Raw genomic sequence first — 17,217 nt, forward strand, 5'->3', positions numbered from 1 at the left:
GCTTGGGGATTTTAAGGGAGGGTGGACTAACTCCCAGACAACCCCCCCCCCACTGAAAGAGTTGTGAAGTCTACACTTAACCTTGCAAAGTTTTTTTTAGGGGGGGGGGAAGTAGGGCATAAGGATTTCCTGGCCCAAACTCCCCATTGAGTGCAGTGTTCCCATGATTTGGCCAAATATTTTTATTTGTGTGGGTTTATCCAAGCCAAGGAGCAACTCAAGTTTTTCTTAACTGTCTGGATAAATGCGACTTGAATATAGCTCTTCAGATGGGGAAGCGATTAGTTTAGAGCAGGGGCAGGCAACCTTGGTCTCTTTTATTAAATTTTATGACTCATGGACTTCAACTCCCAGAATTCTTGAGCCAGCATAGCTCATAGTTTCCCCCACTCCGTGTGTAGGAAGGCATAAACCAGCCTTCAATTCTTAAAAAGAGCTGGATTTACACAGACGCTGAACCAAATCAACTCTATCTGGGCTTAGCAGTTTATGGAAATATATTTGTTTACCGTGAAGGCAGAACTAAAAAGCTACCAGAACAATTAAACTACAATATCATAGGTAGTCCTCAACAGTTCATTTAGTGACTGCTCAAAGTTACAACGGCAATGAAAAAAGTGATCTACGACCGGTTTTTCACCCTTTATGACCATTGCAGCATCCCCTTGGTCACGTGATCAAAATTCAGAGGCTTGGCAACTGACATGTACTTGACAGTTGCAGTGTCCCGGGATCACATGATCCCCTTTTGCAGCCTTCTGACAAGCAAAGTCAATGGGGGAAGCTAGGCTCACTAAACAATTGTGTTCTAACAACTGTAGTGATACACTTAACAACCGTGGCGAGCAAGCTTGTGAAATGGGGCCAAACTCACTTAGCAAATGTCCCACTTAGCAACATAAATTTTGGGTTTAATTATGATCATTAAGTCAAGGACTGGCTGTGTTAACAAAGATTCACTATAGATAGATAGATAGATTTGGAACAGAAAATTATACATACACAAAATAAAAGCAAGGCTTGAGCTGAGGGGCTGCATTTCTCCGGAGTCAATACCGATAGTCCTCAACTTAACCATAATTGGGACCACAATTCCTGTGGTTAAGCAGGTAGTTACGTGACTTGCACCAGGCTTTATGACTTTTTTTTTGCCAGTTAAATAAATTGTTAAGCAAATGCAGCTTCCCCCATTGACTGCTTGTCGGAAGCCAGCCGGGATGATGTGACCCCAGGACGCTGCAGGCGTCATAAATAAATGCCAAGTTGCCAAGCACCCAAATTTTGATCACGTGACTATGAAGATGCTGCAGTGGCTTTAACTGCAAGACCAGGTCAAGTGCCACGTCCTCCATTGCCGTTGCAACGGTGAAGTGACTAAACCCATGGTTATAAGTCAAGGACTGCCTGTGGACGATTAACCATTTTGCAAATATTCCAATATCTTTCTTACTTTTTCGCCCAGTTCTTTCATCAATTCGCCCATCAATAATTGCTTCCCTCAATTTATGAAAGGATTGTGTGATGGGAGGAGGTGTTGCCCACCTCTTCCGCTTGAAACTCATTATGAAAATGAGCCAAAGGCTTCAATTAACTGGCCAAGAACTATTATGTTTTTTTTTCTTTCTACTAGTGAGAGAGCCGATCACGTGGAACAAGGGAGTGACTCCTGCATTTCATAAAAACTGTCTGCTCCAGCCATTTGATGGCAGAATCATCTTAAAATCGCTTCAATGAATTCTAACGTTTTCTTTGCAGCGCTCGCAATTTAAAAATAAAATATCGCCAACCTTTTTTACAATCTCAAAGCTACACCTATTCTGCAGATAACAAAACAGGTGGCCGCCTTTATTGTACAACTAAGATGTAACGCGTTTTGAACTCTTCCAAATGACAGCAATTCGCAGAGAGCAAACGCGTCCTGGGGGGGGGCGTTGTTTTAGATCACCACAATGGAGAACCACTTCGTAAAATGTTTATTGAGGATGGTAACACAGGAAAAATCATGCAACAGCTCAGTAAAAAAGGAAAGCTAGAGAACAGGACTCGATGCGGCCGATTCAGGAAACAAGTCTATAAAAGGGACAATTGATCGTCCAAAAACTGGCACATCTAAAACTTGCCGGGAAGCTAAACAAAGACGTTTCACTTGTAAAAGGATTCTGTATTTAAAAAGTTGGAGACGCCGTTAAAAATTGCCATTTATGGATGGCTTCAACTGGACGATGATTTGCAGGGCTGACGCGAACACTCCTGTCAATAGAAAACGGTTTAGAAACGCGCGCGGGCACGCACACCCCTCCAAAAATTACAGAATAATTTTAGTCTGGACGGGGCGCGTGCAAACGGGAACGACTGCTGCAAAACCGTTACATCAGGAGGGAGGGGAAAGTGCATCTGGACCAGATAGTCCTAGCTCGTGTCTTTAGGAGAGGAACGGAAGTAGAGGGGAATATTTATTAACAGATGCTGTGGAAGCATCTTTTGTGAAAAGAATTTTTTTTTTGAAAAAAAAAAAGAAAAGCAAAATGAGTAATTGGAGACCTGTATGAAACCGTGACCCTTTTCCCACGTAGAGTTTTTTTCCGACAACGGTGGTTAGATTTCAGCCGACGTAAAACACTCGACATTTGGAGGGTGAGGGAACAGAGGAAAATAAATACAGTGGAATGAAATTTGAAATCAAACGGGAAAGAAAGGAGTTACCATCCTTCAAATCAGCCCAGCCCTGTGCGTGCCAAAATAATCCAGCAATTGACAGGACAGTTGTTTGAAAATAAGTGTTTTGCGCTTATTCCTGATCCCCAAGGACCGCCCCACCCCCCAAAAAAAACCCTTAAGTGTTTTGTGGTTTTTTTTGGAACTACTCCAATTTGAAACTACACGCTGAATTAAATCCACATGGTATTAAGTTTCTCTCGTGTAAAAAATCTTTATACATAGTAATAAAAAAAGAGGGGGGGGGGAAAAAAAGGCGAGATGAGTCAAACAGAAGTCAGCTGGGTCTCTGGTCCTACAGAGCCCCATTTGGGGGTGGGAGTGGGGGGAAACTCTCTGCAAGAAGAGGGCAGGAGGCCATCTGTTCGAGCATCTTCAACCTCTTTGACGGTCAGGATTGTTCTCTCTACGCATCCAGGATGACCACCCTTGGCACTTTACGCTGGCAAACTCAGCTTCTTCCCTTTGAGTACTGAAAAAAAAGGAAACAAGGTCAATTCACACAGGTATATCAAGCTTCCCACCCCCCCCCCACCCCGCATCCCTCTGAATTTCTTCAGCTCTCTAAAACCGGCCAGCATCTCAATCCAAACTTGTGCTTGGGACTAAGGCCACATTTTTTGCCAAGCAAACACATCTTAAGATGCTGAATTTCCTTCCCTTTTAAAAATCTTCCCGTGCCCGTGGATTATTGTTCTATTTGACAGAATTAAATATGCAAGGGAATGGCACCCTGCAGCCATTCAGCTGGGGGAACCGGCTCCATCACTACCATTTTTGCATACAGGAAGATATTTACTGCATCCTCCACATTTGCAAAGGGAGTAATTTTAGGCTTAGGGCCTTCCGAAAAATTATTGTACCCACTCCGTCCCTTTCTATAGGAAACATACAGGTACCAGAGACCAGATGTCAGGTCATTTTGCAGCTGCAATTTATTTTAAAAAAATGCACTGAAGAAGACAGGATAATATTCAAATGACCTAGGGTGCTAAACCTAGGGAGACACGTATCTCCCAGTCTAATCTTAGTTCCTCCCAATCCTAACAGACCTGCAGGGTAACAAGTCAGAAGGACAAGGACAAGCCCAAAGTCATCAAAGGAAGTGTCAGCAAAGGTCCATCCATTTCCAAGCTACTTTAATCCAAACTTAGTGTGCATAAAAAAAATGTACTGCATTAAAAATTCAGAGTAGCTTGCAGATAAGTGTGTTTGCGTGCACACAAATAACCCAAACCAGGGAAGGAAATTTGCTATTCAAACTATATTCTGACATTTCTCCCAACTATTTCGTGACCCTGAATTATTCATTTGTGGTTAATGTTATGTTAATGTTATGCAGAATTGACTTGGGAGGCCGGTGCGTGGTGTAGTTGGTTCACATGATGTAGTAAGATGGAGGGTTTGTTGTCACTGTGTGTTGGGGTGGGGGTGGGGGGGAGCACAAAGGGAGGCTCAGCTAATCTCAATGTACACGTAGTTGTACTTTGACAATAAAGGCTCATTTCATTTCATGTGGGCTTTTTTTTTAAAATTGCAGTCCTCAAAAACAGTATTTTGTCATAGAAGGACTGTATTCCATAAAGCTGTAGAAAGAAACAGGAGAAGATAGGGGAGGGAGGGACCTCACAGTTTATTTCATTTCCTGAAAATGAGATTGAGGAAAGTCTGCACCAGTCTGTCAACTTCACAATGGCTGGACTTTTAACTCCCAGAATCCTCCAGCCAGCTGAATTCTGGGAATTGAAGTCCACCCACCTTAAAAGTTGAGAAATGCTGGTCTACGCCCTTTCTTCATTTGATGCACATTTTAATGTGAGCCACCTAAGGTATCATGGAAACATACTGTAGAGATCTAGATTTCCCTTTTCCATCACGGTGCCCTGCAGGTGAGCAGGACTATAATTCCCAGCATCTGCAGCCAACACAACCTCAAGACGTCAAACTGAGGGAAGATGCTGCATCCCGCGTCGTAAGGTAGTGCTTCTTAACCATAGCCAACTTTAAGGGGAGTGGACTTCAGCTTCCAGGATTCCTCAGCCAGCTATGCTGGCTGGGGAATCCTGGGAGTTGAAGTCCACTCCCCTTGAAAGTGGCCACGGTTGAGAAACGCTGCCCTAAGATGGGTTGCCGTGCGCCTCTTACCTTTTGTAACGTACAAATAGAAGAAGTCACAGTACAGAATGGTCTGCACCACCCCTGCCACCACGGCGATGAGGTCAAAGAACCCCTCGAAATAGTAACGCCAAATCCAGTTGATGAGATACAAGGCACGGTAGAGGCCCAGGAAGAACAGATAATGAGTGGTGATGGTCTCCGCTTCTCCGGTTTTACTGATCATAAAAAGCTGGGGAAGAATCGCCACCGACTCCAAGTAGATGGAGAAAGTCCACAAGATCTGAAACGAGAAAAACGCGGACGCTCAAGTCACACACTCCTCCGGAACTGCCCTGCCTTAGCTCTGGAAAAGAAGAACAGTTTCAGACACGGGGTTTGAGACGCAGCCAAAGGTGGCGAAAAGTCACCCGGAGAAAAAATTAAGAGGAGAGAAAGAAAAGGGAGTCAAGCTCTTCTCCAAAGCGCCCGAAGGCAGGACAAGAAGCAGCAGATGGAAACTAGTCAAGGAGAGAAGCAGCCTGGAACTGAGGAGAAACTTCCTGACAGTGAGAACAATTAACCAGTGGAACAACCTGCCTCCAGAAGCGGTGAATGCTCCAACACTGGAAGTTTTTAAGGAGAGGCTGGACAGCCATTTGTCTGAACTGGTATAGGGCAGGGGTAGGCAACCTTGGCTCTTTTATGACTCGTGGACTTCAACTCCCAGAATTCCTGAGCCAGCATGGAAACCTCTCCAGTTCTCCTCAGCATGGCTGGCTCAGGAATTCTGGGAGTTGAAGTCCACGAGTCATAAAAGAGCCAAGGTTGCCTACCCCTGGCCTAGGCCGCTTTATGACTCGTGGACTTCAACTCCCAGAATTCCTGAGCCAACCACGCTGAGGGGAAAGGGAGTTTCCAAGCTGAGCCATGCCAGCTCAGCAATTCTGGGAGTTGAAGTCCACGAGTCATAATAGAGCCAAGGTTGCCTACCCCTGGCCTAGGCCTAGGCTGCTTTATGACTCGTGGACTTCAACTCCCAGAATTCCTGAGCCAGCCACGCTGAGGGGAAAGGGAGAGGTTTCCAAGCTGAGCCGTGCCGGCTCAGGAATTCTGGGAGTTGAAGTCCACGAGTCATAAAAGAGCCAAGGTTGCCTACCCCTGGTATAGGGTTTCCTGCCTGAGCAGGGGGTTGGACTAGATGACCTCTGAGGTCCCTTCCAACTTGGTTGTTGTTATATTATTATTATTATTATTATTATTATTATTATTATTATTATTATTATTATTATTATTATTATTATTATTATTATTATTATTATTATTATTATTATTAAGAGCTTGTTACAGTAGTCCTTGACTCATGAACATAAGTTGCTGAGGATGAGAAACACTGCTGTAGATCAGGGGTCTCCTAACTTGGCAACCTTAACACGTATGGACTTCAACTCCCAGAATTCCAGCGCCAGCCATGCCACTTGGGAATTCTGGGAGTTGAAGTCCACAAGTTTCCAAGTTTGGAGACCCCTGCTATAGATCTTCTGAGTATGGCAGACCGGTTAGAACAGGGATCTCCAAACCTGGCAGCTTTTTTAAGACTCTACTCAACTAAACAGTCAGCAATAAATTGGCTGGCTGAGGAATTCTGGGAGTTGAAGTCCACAAGTCTTAAAGTTGTCAAGTTTGGAGACCTCTTGAGTTAGAGAATACAACACGCATCCACACCATGGTCCCTTTTTAAACTGATTTTAAAAAAACAACAACACGTAGATCTTGTTCAATTCCTGCAGATGGCACTAAGCGCTTCTCAAGTGACAGCTAAAGAGGTCGAGAGAAACAAAGACAAAGTCGCTTTTCCAATATTTGTTTAAGGAAATGAGCATCTGAAAAACAAAGGCTGGCAATTCCGTATGTAGATTTGGGCGGAGGTTCTCTTGAATTCAGCTGAGTTTCAAGGAGGAAGTGCAGTACCCCAACTGAAGCTCAGCTGAATTGGGAGAGAAAGGAGAGGGGGAAGAAATATTCCTTTTGGTTTGTGTGTGTGTGTGTGTGTGTGTGTGTGTGTGTGTGTGTGTGTTTTAAAAGATTAACCAGTCTACTCTTGCATGGTTGATAAATTGCAAACACTCACCTCCAGAGGAGAGAAATCGTGATTGACAAGGAAAGAGAGTCCGCCGACGGGCACCACCAGAAACTCAATTCTAAAGGTATCGTGATTCCCATCGTAGGTCGCCTTGAATTTCATGTAGACCAGGTAGATTGTAGCGTATGAGCAGGCAATGTAGATTAGCTGATAGGAAAAATACCGAGGTTGTTAACCACGGAAGAAGCACAAGCATTTCAGACAGATGGCTGTCCAGTCTCTTCTCAAAAACTTCCAGTGTTGGAGCATTCACAGCTTCTGGAGGCAGGTCGTTCCACTGGTTAATTGTTCTGACGGTCAGGAAACTGAGGAGAAATTCCCTGACACTTAGAACAATCAACCAGCGGAACAACCTGCCTCCAGAAGCTGTGAATGTTCCAACACTGGAAGCTTTTTAAAGAAGAGACTGGACAGCCATTTGTCTGACATGACATAGGGTTTCCTGCCTGAGCAGGGGGTTGGACTAGATGACCTCCAAGGTCCCTTCCAACTGTGGTGGTTGTTATTTGACGTGTGGGAAAAGGCACCTTTGCGGATTGTTGTTGGTCAGCAGCAGACAGGATCAGTTTTAATCCTCTTCTGAACTGTGATCGCGAGTTCCCCAGCTAGACAGGGAGCTCAAACTGTTGTGAGATAAATGAGTCAACAATTACAGATAAGCACCCATTTCCACCGTCAGATGTTACCACTTTGATCCAAGGTTCTTCTTCGCACCAGAGGACAGATGAGACCTCTCTACCTCTTTAATTACAGCCTCTAGGCAACCGTAGGGCATTCTTACATCATTCTTTAAAGCAGGGGTCTTCAAACTTGGCCCTTTTATGACTTGTGGACTTCAGCTCCCAGAATTCCTCAGCCTGGCTCAGGAATTCTGGGAGCTGAAGTCCACAAGTCGTAAAAGGGCCAAGTTTGAAGACCCCTGTTTTAAAGCATTGGGGACTAGTGGTCCAATACTATTCAGACCCAGACCTGGGTATAAACCCATTTCGTGTTCAAAACCTTCTTTTTCCGACTGGGAAAACATATATAAGGAGTACTAAATATAATTTAAATATTCTGCTTTGGCAGACACCTTGTTAGGTGAACGCTTTGGATTGGAACACTGAATGTTATTGCCGGTATTCATGGCGACGGCACAGGTCACCCTACCAAAGGGTGGGACTTGATTTCAAATTGAGCTGCCGTGCTCAAAGCAGACTCAACAATAATTTAATAACTTTTGACCTTTCCAGAGCGGCCGTTTATTCCTATCCAAACTGGGGGGGGGGGAATCTAGAAGAAATGGCTGCAGACCCCAGGTGTCATTAATGGCCCCGTAGCCCTCTTAGGTATTCAGTATACTGTACCTTCATGGAAGTGTTATAAAGTGAAATAAACGACGTGAAGAGGTCCAAATATCGAGTAGTAAAGACCAGTGCAAACAGAAGCTGACTTTTCCCAGATATACCTAGAGCACATTAAAAAAAGAGGGAAGTCTTTAAAAAACAAAATTGCGCTACTTATCTTTAAATTAAGCACCTTTGAGATTCTCATTTGGTTGTTACACTTTTCAATTTCATTTCGATTCCATTCTAAACTTGCAGTCTGTTGAAAGGGCTAAATGTTCTTTTTTTTTTTTTGGAAAAAAAAAGCAACTTTGGGACAACCATGACCTGGATGATTTGAGAATCTCCATAGACGTTCATTTAAAAAGACTTCATAAATACCGGTAAGAGCCCAGGGCAGTTGAGGTGAATTAAAAGTAGCTAGTCCCGTGGTACTGACGGTCAATTTGAAATAGTTTATAGCCTTTATAGTTTATAGCAGGGGGTCTTCAAACGTGGCCCTTTTATGACTTGTGGACTTCAACTCCCAGAATTCCTCAGCCAGCATGCCTTAATCCAATAGTTCAGGGGTCTCCAACCTTGGGAACTTTAAGACTTGTGGACTTCAACTCCTAGAATTCCTCAGCTCGGCTTTGCTGGCTGAGGAATTCTGGCTGTTGAAGTCCACAAGTCTTAAAGTTCCCAAGGTTGGAGACCCATGCAATAATTCATTCATCCTCAAAATGTCATTTTTTTTAAAACCAGGAATCCCACAAGCAGCACCCGGTGACTAAATGTGTCACTGTTTACAGGAAGATGCAACGATCTGGCTTTGAAGGAGAAAAGGTATACACGAGAGCACTGATGTCGCATCAAAGCCGGTGAAAGAGCCAGGCACATGGGGATTTAAGGAGGTGCTGCCAGCTGTGCGCTGTGCACATTCACATCGCACCTGCTCTGCATCACCTTTTTCTCCTTTGAATCTAGCTGGCTGCACAGTTCCAACATTTGCAAGCTGGCAAGCGAGGTGTTGAAACAGACACCCGCTTCCCACCACACGCCCGGAGTTCTTACAGGTCACAATTCTGAAAAGAAACACTTGCCTGCCAGAAACGTTAGGTGTTGGTGACAGTGCATGCCCCATTAAGTGCACATAATGTGGGCTCACACGCTCCATTGATCAGGGCTGCCATGCGTGCAACCTTCCTGTGGACAAAGCCTGCAAACCATAAATGCTGCATATTTCAGCAAACTGCAGAGTTTCTGCATTGTCAAGCCTCCTTTTTAATCTGATGGCCAAATATGGCTGTTCGGGGGCTTGTGCCTGGGTGTGCATATCTTCCAATGAGACAAACCGAGACAGGAAGATCGTTTTATTACAGTTTATCGGAATATTCAGACAAAAGGGATTCAAAGAGGGACTCTCGATCTTTAGCTGACAGTGCCTTTTATAGTTAGCATAACGAAAATCCCAGGGGAAAAGTTGGTTGGATGGGATAAAAGTAACCTTCCCTTCGCATAGAAAATCAGCTACAAGCGTGTTACATATTTGCATCCCATTATATCACACGTGTTCATTAAAATGAGGTCTGACTTAGGGTTCACTAAAAATTTAATTTAATTTAATTTATTAATATTTCTATACCGCCTTTCTCCCGAAGGACTCAGGGCGGTGTACAGGGCAAGAATAAAACACAGAAATTTACAAAAGATAAAAGGTAATTAAATACATGCCCAATTAAAAAATACAGTTAATACATACTAAAAACCCCAATAAAAATAGTAAAAACCCCACCAATCCCCCCTCAGGCCAGGCCGGCTTGCTCGAACATGTTTTCAGATCGCGGCGAAAGGAGCGAAGATCGGGCGCCGTCCGGAGCTCAACCGGTAACTGGTTCCATAGCTCCGGGGCGCCCACAGAGAAGGATCTCCCCCTGGGGGCCACCCGTCGACATTCGCTGACCGGTGGCACCCTGAGGAGGCCCTCTCTGTGGGAGCGCACAGGGCGGAGGGAAGTTGACGCCGGCAGCAGGTGTTCCCTAAGGTACTCCGGACCCCTGCCATGTAGGGCTTTAAACACCATTACTAGCACCTTGAATCTCACCCGGAAGACAACTGGTAACCAATGCAGCTCACGGAGCAGAGGTGTGACATGGGAGTATCGGGAGACTCCCAACACAACTCTCGCGGCTGCATTCTGTACCAGTTGGAGCCTCCGGGTGGTCCTCAAGGGAAGCCCCATGTAGAGAGCGTTGCAGTAGTCTAGACGAGAGGTCACGAGCGCGTGAGTGACCATGCATAAATCATCCCGGCTTAGATAGGGCCGCAACTGACGCACCAGGCGAACCTGGGCGAAAGCCCCCCTAGTCACAGCCACCATGTGATCTTCCAAGGTGAGCCGTGAATCTAGGAGGACTCCCAAGTTGCGAGCCCTATCTACGGGGGGTAATAATTCACCCCCCATAGAGAGAGATGGAATATCCGAATAGACCCGGGATGAAGGTATGCAAAGCCACTCGGTCTTGTTGGGGTTGAGTTGAAGTCTGTTCCTCCCCATCCAGACCCGAACCGCCTCCAGGCAACGGGACATCACGTTGAGGGCATCACTGGGGTGGTTTGGGGTCGAAAGGAAAAGATAAACCAGACCCCAATTTGCACTAACAAACTTTTTCCTATCTTCAGATAATCTTCAGCCTGTTTCCCTCTTCATTTTAGGAATGTTAAAAGCTATTCCTAAATTCCTTGAACGTTCCTTTAAGACAGACAAAATAAGTCAAATTGAAATAGTAAATAACTATGTTAAGATATAAAGTTAATATTCAAAGTATCTATGTTAACTAACAATTACAAAACCCATGCCTGTCATTTGTCCCTCATATGTGCTGAAGAAGATAAGGCCTAGTAGTCCTGGGTAGGCAACCTTGGCTCTTTTATGACTCGTGGACTTCAATTCCCAGAATTCCTGAGCCAGCATAGGGGATCTATGGCCCCCTCATGACTTGTGGACTTCAACTCCCAGAATTCTTGAGTCAGCATGGATGGTTCAGGAATTCTGGGTATTGAAGTCCACACGTCATAAAAGAGCCAAGGTTACCCCTGGCTTAGAGCAATATTTCTCAACCTTAGCAACTTTATGAGGGTGGACTTCAACTCCCAGAATTCCCCAGGAAGCACGAATTGTGAGGGGTTGAAGTCCACCCATCTTAAAAGTTGCTGAGGGTGACAAACACTGCCTTAGCCATTAAATGGCGATAGTATTGCTTTAAATAAAGTGTTTTGACAATGGCTGAACAAACTATAGTTTAATGTGACATGGAAAGTTAAAATATTCCTCAACATCCATAGTCTTACTTTCTTCTCCATTCCTTTGACAATACATACAATATATGTCTCGTCCTTCTAATACTGTTATCTTGCTTGAAAAGTTCATGCTTTACATTCAAAAGGTCCGCATAAATAAAGCCACAAGTATTCATACAATTTGTTTTTCCTCTTTAACTATTCTTGAAGGTCTGTGTCTAGTAGTTGATTGTTGCCAATTTACTTTAAGGTACCTATAAACAGTATTGTAGTTATACAATTGTAAAATTGTATTTTAAAGGAATACAATTAGCTTCAGTGTAACTAATTCACATTTTGCCAGGCTTCCAAATGCTAAGGCTACATTTCCAGCTAATTCTGAGAATAGCAGCAAACAGAACTTAAAAACAATCCCTGTAAGTCATAATATAATAATAATAATAATAATAATAATAATAATAATAATAATAATAATAATAATAATAATAATAAATAATAATAATAATAATAATAATAATAATAATAATAATAATAATAATAATAATAATAATAATATTGTTGGGGGCAATTAAGCTGACTTTGTAATAATGCCGCTTGGGGGTGTGTGTGGAAGCCCTAATAAGCAGGCATATACATAGAATGAAGGCTACTGCTAAGCTTGTAAGCCGCCCTGAGTCTTCGGAGAAGAGCGGGATATAAATGGAATAAAAATAAAAATAAATAAATAAATAAATAGTAATAAGTTGGAAGGGACCTTGGAGGTCATCTAGTCCAACCCCCTGCTCAGGCAGGAAACCCTATACCATTTCAGGCAAATTTCCCAGTTCCCAAATGCTTCCAAGGAATTGGATTTCCAAAGGTACTCATTTATAAAAGAAACAGGCTTAAGCCTATACAAATCATTCAATAAAGCCCCATAATTTTCTCCAACCAGCTCCTTCCAATTCAATCACTGCAATTCCCATTCAGCACAGCCCCTGTTCAGCCTAGTTAAGAATCCTGGGCTCTCAAAGTCCCCCATCTCTGGGCTGTTGCTTGTGGCAGCCCCTTTTGCAGAAAAAAAAACACAAAAAAAACCCTGCACTGGTGATTTTTCTCGTGGATACGAGGACAAGACCCAGATTACATTTGCTTTTGCTGTTTAATATTTAACGACACACAAAAGCCACGTTTGCACGATATATTATATATGAAAAAGTTAACAGCAACCAGCCTCCCGAAATCTCAGCTGTTCCCTGGCTGCAAAACAACAACAACAACAACAACAACAACAGCCTGATCAAGACATTTTGATGGGAGTCGTAATTCTGCATGATCCTTTCTCCTATAAGGCAACATGTGGCTGTTTCAGACACTGCTCCCTTCTCTACAATAACTCAAGTCCTGGCTTTTTAAAGCAAAAACAAAAAACATCTTCCGGTAAAATGCCAAGGAAGACTGATTTATTTCAGCCAGGTGTTTCATTTCCTTCTCCTCAATTCCACCGTTCGAAAAAAGTGCTGAGGTTGCTTGCCAAGGGTCAAAGCACGTTTGCACACAAGATTAGCCTGGAGGCAGCAAATACAGTAAAGTGTCAAGTCACTGATGCAAGTTAAAGAAACAAGCAAACAGCATTTAAGGTTAGTTGAGGTGTGTGTGTGTGTGAGTGTGTGGGGCAAAATATCCCAAGGCGTGAAAATGCTCAAATGCTCATGCAGGGAAGGGAGGCTTTAATAAAATGGAATAAAAGGTGTTCCCAGGCTACTTCTGATTATCAGTAATAAAAGTTACTCTCGAAATAAGATAACCAGAGACAAGGTGGCAATCCGTTTCTTTGGGGGGACGGATCGCAAACACCCATCTCTCCCATAATCAAGATTTTTTTTTTTGCTTTTCCACGGAGAAAGGTTAATGTGAAGGAGGCCCCTTTTTCCCAGGCAATTTTCTGTTCACCACACCTTCTCTCGCTGGCTGCCACGTCAGACTAACTCAGGCCTGCCAGTTGAAAGCCTATTCTTTCAAGCCTGGATTTGTTTGCTTCCAATTTTCAACAGCTGGGAAAAAAGAAGCTAAGCCTTTATACGGGACGGCTCCAGCAATTCAGGCGCATGAGTTTCCGCCTTACAAAGTCAGCAGGAAAAGTTTTTTTTAAAAAAACCCAGTAAAACTTCACCGCTAAAAGGAGAATAGGTGGGGGTCCAACATCACATACAACTCTAGAACCCCTGTTTGGTTTTATTTATTTATTTTTTTATTTTAATTCCATTTATATCCCGCCCTTCTCCGAAGACTCACTCTGTTTTTTGCAAATTGGTTCCATAAGGAATCACAGGCACGTGGATCAGTTTCTTTAACCCTGAAAGACTGATTTTATTTATCCAATTTCACAGTCAAAAAACAAAGCAACACTGGAATATAATTCTGTCGGAGAGGAATCCAGCAGCACTTCAATTTTCTATACTAGTAAAAGTACAAAGCAGATAGAACGTATCCTTGCATTTTCATCTACAACGGTTATTCCCTGCCCTTGTTATTTCCAATTACTTTTCAAGTAAACCTTTTAGAATTTTTTTTAATAGCCTGCCTAGATTTTGACCCCTTTCTGAGTCTCTGGACTCAATCATCTTCAATTTCAATTAAGAGTATATAGGAGCTCTGCATCTGTGTTACAGAAAAATGCCACACAAGAGATTAAAAAAGCAGTAATTCTCTTCCCAGTTAATTCCCACGAGATCTTCCTACATCAGTTTCTCCTTTGTAGTACCAAGGGAAAAAGTCTCTGTGGAGTTCCCAAAATGGTAATAAGTTGACAGCTCTCTACTGTTAAAAAATGTGGTACAGAAAAACTGCAGAAATGTCTTTAAAGATATTTCTGGATTGCTCTATATTTTTCTCTGTGCCTGTTTTTAGGCTCCGAATCCTAACCAAATCCCCGGTTCCCAGTACAGCATAGGTTATAAGAACAACATGTCTTCAGCCTTCAAAATAAAGAGAGATGATGCTGTATAGTGACAGGGATGCCCACCCCATTTTCTGTAAGACACTGAATCTTAACGTTAATCTTTAGAACGGAGAAAGATGCTAAACTGAGAAAAGCCAGAGATTATTTTAAAAAAGGGGAAAAAAACACACTGGGAATTTGCGCCTCCCTTCCTAATATTAAATGGGAGTTTGAATCTTTTTTTCCTAATCTACACTGAATCACTTTAATGGGCCCTATCATTTAGCACCCCCAAAGTATCCCTTTTTGTAACTTCTCCAAATTCTACCTCATCTAAGGCAATGCTGCCCATCATTTGCACGGACAAGAGACCAGCATTAACTCTATAAGATGCATCTCAAGGACCAAGGGATGATTTTACTGAAAGCAGAGCCCAGCCCAGCCCGGGTTCTCCCCTAACCACCACTACCCCACCCTGCATGCAAACTCAACTGACCCACCACGGATGATTTAAGATGCATCCCACTTCAATTCTACATTCCTTAAGTTGGTGTTTCTCGACCTTGGCCATTTAGATTCCCCCCCCCCATCTTCAGGGTTGAGAAACACTGCCTTAAACTGCTCCTTTCCAGAATGCAAAGTCCAGCTGGGGACAGGAGGAATTTTTCAGGCAGGGGAGAGGGAATCTCCAGACAATCCCTCCCAGGAGACCCCCCCACACATAACCCTCAAGATGCAGAACCTCCTCCACGCCACGTGTCCACCCCACATTACTGGGATGGGAGGGCAGAGGAGATCTGCAAGTCTGAACCTGAAACCTCCCCCCACATGGAGGATGCAAGCAAGGGGATTTTTACACACACACACACAAGGATCCCAGGAAGTGTCAGAGACCCCTACCGCAAAAGGAGCACTAGGTCCCTTCTGAGTAACCCCATATGCATGTGGGGGATGGCGGGGGAACGCCCCCCAGCACAACACCCCCCAAGATTGAGGAGGAACCGAATCCTAAGGCGAGACCCTCCCAAATCACTCCCAACCTGCAACAGGACACAAGAATGGGGGGGGGCGATCCCCCTCCCAATGCCCCCAAAGAGAAGCATTACCCCTCTCTCTCCTCTAAGGACCCCCACCCAGCCCCCCCAAAGGGAGGGCATTACCCACTCCCAGCACCCCAAGGGGAAGCATTACCCCTCCCTCCCTCTCTAAAGGACACCCTCCCAGACCCCCTAAAGGGAGTTCATTACCCGCTCCCAGCCCTCCAAAGGGGGATTATTACCCCTCCCTCTCCTCTAAAGACCCCCACCGCCCCCCCAAATGGAGTGCATTACCACTTCCCAGCCCAAGGGGAAGCATTATCCCTCCCTTCCTCCCTGAAGGACCCCCTTTCAGCCCCCCTAAAAGGGATGCATTATCCCCTCCCAACCCCCCAAAGGGGATTGCCCCCTCCTTCTCCTCTAAGGACCCCCTCCCAGCCCCCCTAAAGGGAGGGCATTACCCCTTCCCAGCCCCCCAAGGGGGGAGCATTACCCCTCCCTCCCTCCCTCCAGGACCCCCTTTCAGCCCCCCTAAAGGGAATGCATTACCCCCTCCCAGCCCCCCTAAAGGGAGGGCATTACCCCTTCCCAGCCCCCCAAGGGGGGAGCATTACCCCTCCCTCCCTCCCTCCAGGACCCCCTTTCAGCCCCCCTAAAGGGAATGCATTACCCCCTCCCAGCCCCCCTAAAGGGAGGGCATTACCCCTTCCCAGCCCCCCAAGGGGGAAGCATTACCCCTCTCTCCCTCCAGGACCCCCTTTCAGCCCCCCTAAAGGGAGGGCATTACCCCCTCCCAGCCCCCCAAAGGGAGATTATTACCCCCTCCCTCTCCTCTAAGGACCCCCTCCCAGCCCCCCTAAAGGGAGGGCATTACCCCCTCCCCTCTCCTCTCCACGACCCCTCCCCCCAAAGGCGCCCAAAGGGGTCGACCTCCCGAGAGCCCCGACGGGCACCCCAAGGGACACCCCCCCTCCCACCCCTCCGCCCCAGAGGGAGGCCCCGGGGCCCCCCCGCCGCCACGCACCGGCGCACGAGCGGGTCTTCCAGATCTTCAGCAGCAGGATGATGATGGCCGCCAGGTGGGAGAGGTCCCCGGTGAGGCGGAAGATGTTCATGGCGGCGGGAGAGGCGCCGGGGACCGAGGCGAAGATGGCGAGCGCGCAGCGGGCACCGAGCGACGTGGCCCGCGGACGTGGCCAGAGACAGCCAGCGCCGGCGCGGGGCACGCCGGGAAGAGCGCGCGCACCGCCCCTTTTGGGGGGGGCGGGGAAGAGGACGGGGCCACGCCCACACCTGCCCCGGCCTGTGGGCGCTCGCTTTCTGCGCGCGCGCGCGCGCGAGGCGGCGACGACGACGACGACAACGGTCGACCGAAGCCGCCCATTTCTCTTGGCCTTCCTTCCCCACCCCCTCCCACACACACCCCTCTTTTGCGCATGCGCCTGATTTGGCTCGAGCTGACGCGGTAAAGAGCCGGCGCTAGGCGTCGCTCGAGCCCGGCTCTGCGCAGGCGCGGCGGCGGCGTACCTATGCCACCAATTTCTCTTGCCTCTTTTTTTTTAACGAAAAAAAGAAAAAGCTCCTGTCGGCTGCGCATGCGCTTCTTGCACCGCTGGCAGTCTATGAAGCCACACGTGGCGCCCACTCTGCCATCATCTATCTATCTATCTATCTATCTATCTATCTATCTATCTATCTATCTAT

General features: G+C 45.7%; 1 protein-coding gene across 1 annotated transcript; it reads right to left on the reverse strand.

The window, feature by feature from the left end:
* Positions 1 to 1,958: 1,958 nt before the first annotated feature.
* On the reverse strand, positions 1,959 to 16,755 carry KDELR2 (KDEL endoplasmic reticulum protein retention receptor 2). Its single transcript, XM_081338479.1, has 5 exons — positions 16,538 to 16,755; positions 8,299 to 8,399; positions 6,941 to 7,099; positions 4,861 to 5,113; positions 1,959 to 3,187 (listed from the first exon to the last, which is right to left on the reverse strand). The coding sequence occupies exons 1-5, from the start codon at positions 16,626 to 16,628 to the stop codon at positions 3,153 to 3,155; spliced, it is 639 nt and encodes a 212-aa protein (XP_081194605.1). The 5' UTR covers positions 16,629 to 16,755; the 3' UTR covers positions 1,959 to 3,152.
* Positions 16,756 to 17,217: the final 462 nt, after the last annotated feature.

The sequence above is a fragment of the Vipera berus genome (genome assembly GCF_964194415.1).
Source record: "Vipera berus genome assembly, chromosome: 13".
In the NCBI taxonomy this organism is placed as follows: Eukaryota; Metazoa; Chordata; class Lepidosauria; order Squamata; family Viperidae; genus Vipera; species Vipera berus.